General features: G+C 45.2%; 1 protein-coding gene across 1 annotated transcript in view; it reads right to left on the bottom strand.

Annotated features, from left to right (window-relative positions):
- Positions 1-1,878: 1,878 nt before the first annotated feature.
- tcea2 (transcription elongation factor A (SII), 2) overlaps positions 1,879-5,000 on the bottom strand; it is a 7,791-nt gene continuing 4,669 nt past the window's right edge. The window contains exons 7-9 of the mRNA XM_034590395.1: positions 4,831-4,977; positions 4,666-4,737; positions 1,879-1,939 (exon numbers count right to left, since the gene is read on the bottom strand). Of these exons, the coding sequence (XP_034446286.1) occupies positions 1,931-1,939; positions 4,666-4,737; positions 4,831-4,977 (228 nt within the window). The 3' untranslated portion in view covers positions 1,879-1,930. The remainder of the gene's footprint in view (positions 1,940-4,665; positions 4,738-4,830; positions 4,978-5,000) is intronic.

The raw sequence follows: 5,000 nt of genomic DNA, 5'->3' as shown, positions 1-5,000 counted from the left end.
ACCAGGACGCGTCTCATTATTTAACATGTAGCTGTTGTTTTTCCATGTTTTGAGCTAAACACCCTTTAAACCTTAATATTCAGTTTTCTCTACATTTCATGGTTTTATTTTGGAACTTTTTAGAGATTTGATGTCACTGGGCTGAAGATATAAATATACTTATATATAAAATATGGGTATGATTAGGTGACTTCACATTTTATTGGCAGTTTTAGTTGCAGCTTTAAATCACACACTGTCCTTTTTTAAAGATTTAATGTAAAACCCCCGACGTCTTCATCAACTTTAAAATCAAGCAACAGAAAACAAAGGTTCATTTTCCTCCAGCTACAAAAACAAGGTCAATGTCTGTTTATCATTTGAAGCCAATAAGAAAAATCTGTTTTTACAGGAAAGAAATAACGTGTGTTAAACTGAGTTGTCCTGATAAGTATAGTAATACAAACACACACACACTGCTGCTGCTGACCTCTGCCTCTGTGACCTCTCACCTTTGACCTCACCACTGTCTGTCACCCTCGCAGATGCCTGCTCCTGATTGGCTGCAGGAGCCGCGGGGCTGATGTGTGGTTGGTCGATTCAGGAATTGGGGGGGGGGGGGGGGGGGGGGGGGATCCAGGTGAAAAATAATATATCAAGATATATTAATGAGTCATAAAATATCTATATATAAAAAATAATATACCTATTATTTGAGATGGGATGCCCACACCCAGTGCTTCATGGGAAATGTAGTTTGAGGAAAACAATTTGTAGTTGTCTGTGGAAACAAAGATTTTTAAAAAGAGATGCCCAGGTCGTCACCAGACCTGTCACTCAGAATGCATTTAAGTATTGTTCATGTTATTTATTTTATATTTTGTTAAAACTGTGATTTTAATTGTACATATATAAATGGAAACCTTGAACATCCAATGAGAAGCAGCTTCGTTTGTTTGGTGTGTTTCTCTTTAATATGGATTCATCAGCAGTTGGTTGGTTTACATGTGACGTGGTTACAGACACGTGATCGCCCCCTGGTGGCTGTTCATGTTGTGTCGGTGTGTTTGTGTTGTTGAAAATGAAGCAGCAGGAAAAACAAACACAAACTGCTCCACTGGAACTGAGAAAAGACTTCATCAGCTTTTTTAGAAGGTTTACAAAGTTTTAAAAGACCTGTGAGTTCGACTGTTCTGTAAATAAAGTTAGAACCAAGTGTCAGAACCCAGGAATAAAACATAAGAATAAAACAATTAATCATCGTCTGCGACATGTGAAGGAAACTGTGACGTTAACGTCTCAAGCTCGGAGCTGATGTTTGAACACGAACTGACACACACACACACACACACACACACACACACACACACACACACACACACACACACACACACACACACACACACACACACACACACACACACACACACACACACACACACACACAAAACTGCAGTAGACGAGCACGATTCAATCATTCAGTGTTTTATTGTCGATGTCTCAGCCAATGAAAACTCATCTTTGGAGTCGCTGTGGTTTCTTACATCTGTCAACATGTACAATGATACTTCAAACTTCTAAAAGAGCAGCAAAATTATTTAAACAAACAAGTCAAAAAGAATAAAAAAAAATAATTTCATTTTCATGCAAGAGCAAATTTAATAGAAATGTTCAGAGCAGCAAACAGAATCCACCGTTTCCACGACGACTCAATGATTTAAATCTGGCTTCAAGCTTCTTTACAAATAAACTTGTTCTATACAAAATAAATTAAACTGATAGACAACATGAACTTTTCTTCAAACATATTACAGATTTTAGTTTTATACAGAAAACAAAACTATACAAAATAAAAAATTAACTAAATTCATTTGTTAAATCCAAATTCAATTCACTTTAGACGGACACACACACACACACACACACACACACACACACACACACACGCTCTTCAACAGAACTGAAAGAAAGAAAACAAGACTGTGATTAAACTCCTCATTATATTTAAATGTATTATTATATTAAACTTGATTAAAGAAAATGCTAAAAGCCAAGAGTTAAAGTTTCCTATTATGTTTTGATATTCAAAATCCTTATTTAACGTGAATTATTACCTACATTTATGTCTAATGTAGTTTCAAACACTGGAGTCTCCGACTGTGATTCAGTGTCTCAAAGAAAAATACACAAAACATCAGCTTCTCAAATGAGTCGCTTCACCTTCACCCAGAGCCAGCAGCTACATAAAGGAAGAGAGGACAAGAGAGGGGGACAAGAAGGGAGGAGGAGAGGAAGAGAGAGGGGGACAAGAAGGGAGGAGAGAGGAAGAGAGGAAAAGAGAGGGGGACAAGAAGGGAGGAGGAGAGGAAGAGAGAGGGGGACAAGAAGGGAGGAGGAGAGAGGGGGACAAGAAGGGAGGAGGAGAGGAAAAGAGGAAAAGAGAGGGGGACAAGAAGGGAGGAGAGAGGAAGAGAGGAAAAGAGAGGGGGACAAGAAGGGAGGAGGAGAGGACAAGAGAGGGGGACAAGAAGGGAGGAGGAGAGGAAAAGAGAAGGGGACAAGAAGGGAGGAGGAGAGGAAAAGAGAGGGGGACAAGAAGGGAGGAGGAGAGGAAGAGAGAGGGGGGACAAGAAGGGAGGAGGAGAGGAAAAGAGAGGGGGACAAGAAGGGAGGAGGAGAGGAAGAGAGAGGGGGACAAGAAGGGAGGAGGAGAGGAAGAGAGGGGGACAAGAAGGGAGGAGAGAGGAAGAGAGGAAAAGAGAGGGGGACAAGAAGGGAGGAGAGAGGAAGAGAGGAAAAGGGAGGAGGAGAGGAAGAGAGAGGGGGACAAGAAGGGAGGAGAGAGGAAGAGAGAGGGGGACAAGAAGGGAGGAGAGAGGAAGAGAGGAAAAGAGAGGGGGACAAGAAGGGAGGAGGAGAGGAAGAGAGAGGGGGACAAGAAGGGAGGAGAGAGGAAGAGAGAGGGGGACAAGAAGGGAGGAGAGAGGAAGAGAGGAAAAGAGAGGGGGACAAGAAGGGAGGAGGAGAGGAAGAGAGAGGGGGACAAGAAGGGAGGAGAGAGGAAGAGAGAGGGGGACAAGAAGGGAGGAAAAGAGAAGGGGACAAGAAGGGAGGAAGAGAGGAAAAGAGAGGGGGACAAGAAGGGAGGAGAGAGGAAGAGAGAGGGGGACAAGAAGGGAGGAAAAGAGAAGGGGACAAGAAGGGAGGAAGAGAGGAAAAGAGAGGGGGACAAGAAGGGAGGAGGAGGAAGAGAGGAAAAGAGAGGGGGACAAGAAGGGAGGAGAGAGGAAAAGAGAGGGGGAGAAGAAGGGAGGAGAGAGGAAAAGAGAGGGGGACAAGAAGGGAGGAGGAGAGGAAAAGAGAGGGGGACAAGAAGGGAGGAGAGAGGAAGAGAGGAAAAGAGAGGGGGACAAGAAGGGAGGAGGAGAGGAAAAGAGAGGGGGACAAGAAGGGAGGAAGAGAGGAAAAGAGAGGGGGACAAGAAGGGAGGAGGAGAGGAAGAGAGAGGGGGACAAGAAGGGAGGAGAGAGGAAGAGAGGAAAAGAGAGGGGGACAAGAAGGGAGGAGGAGAGGAAGAGAGAGGGGGACAAGAAGGGAGGAGGAGAGGAAGAGAGAGGGGGACAAGAAGGGAGGAAGAGAGGAAAAGAGAGGGGGACAAGAAGGGAGGAGGAGAGGAAGAGAGGAAAAGAGAGGGGGACAAGAAGGGAGGAGAGAGGAAGAGAGGAAAAGAGAGGGGGACAAGAAGGGAGGAGAGAGGGGGACAAGAAGGGAGGAGGAGAGGAAAAGAGAGGGGGACAAGAAGGGAGGAGAGAGGAAGAGAGAGGGGGACAAGAAGGGAGGAGGAGAGGAAGAGAGAGGGGGACAAGAAGGGAGGAGAGAGGAAGAGAGGAAAAGAGAAGGGGACAAGAAGGGAGGAGGAGGAAGAGAGGAAAAGAGGAAAGGAGAGGGGGACAAGAAGGGAGGAGGAGGAAGAGAGGAAAAGAGAGGGGGACAAGAAGGGAGGAGGAGAGGAAAAGAGAGGGGGACAAGAAGGGAGGAAGAGAGGAAAAGAGAAGGGGACAAGAAGGGAGGAGGAGGAAGAGAGGAAAAGAGGAAAGGAGAGGGGGACAAGAAGGGAGGAGGAGAGGAAAAGAGAGGGGGACAAGAAGGGAGGAGGAGAGGAAAAGAGAGGAAAAGAGAAGGGGACAAGAAGGGAGGAGGAGGAAGAGAGGAAAAGAGGAAAGGAGAGGGGGACAAGAAGGGAGGAGGAGAGGAAAAGAGAGGGGGACAAGAAGGGAGGAGGAGAGGAAAAGAGGAAAAGAGAGGGGGACAAGAAGGGAGGAGGAGGAAGAGAGAGAGTGGGAGAGAGGAAGAGAGAGGGAATGAAGAAGAAGAAGCAGAGCGAGGACACAACTCAAGTACAGTCTCTGCTGCCATCATGTGGTGAAACTTGTTCCTAATAATCATTGAATTATATTAATTTGGTGACGCTGCAGTCGTTAATCTGTTAGTCCTACATTTCCCACAATGCCTTGGTGAGGAATGTAGGAGGATGAGCAGTTATAGCTTGTTACTTTAATTCTGAGCCATTTCTCTTCTTCTCTGAACGATGGTGGTACGAGGACAGACCAGCTGATATCAAATATTTCTCAGTAAGTTTAGTCTTGATTATTTATCAAATACATTTAAATACTTATATTTCTTTACCTTCCATCTGTTTCCACAGCTGTTGCACAACACAAAGGTTGTCATGGGCTCATCAGCACTGCGTATCTGTACCTGAAAACACACACAGTAAAGTTCTGACCAATATACCTTTTTAGAGTGTGTGTGTGTGTGTGTGTGTGTGTGTGTGTGTGTGTGTGTCTCCACCTGTGTGTACGAGCAGCTCTTCCCATGACACTTGCTGCAGATGAACATGTCCGTCTCAGTTCCTCCGACCTTCGACAGCTGATGTTCTCTGATCGACTCTTTAGTCAAAGTCTCTCTGATCTGCTTCAGCTCCGTACTCGCCATCTCCTACACACACAGACACACACAGA

Source organism: Hippoglossus hippoglossus, chromosome 7 (genome assembly GCF_009819705.1).
Source record: "Hippoglossus hippoglossus isolate fHipHip1 chromosome 7, fHipHip1.pri, whole genome shotgun sequence".
Classification (NCBI taxonomy): domain Eukaryota; kingdom Metazoa; phylum Chordata; class Actinopteri; order Pleuronectiformes; family Pleuronectidae; genus Hippoglossus; species Hippoglossus hippoglossus.
Note: the sequence above shows the minus strand (reverse complement) of the source record. Positions and strands in the feature narration are given on the sequence as shown.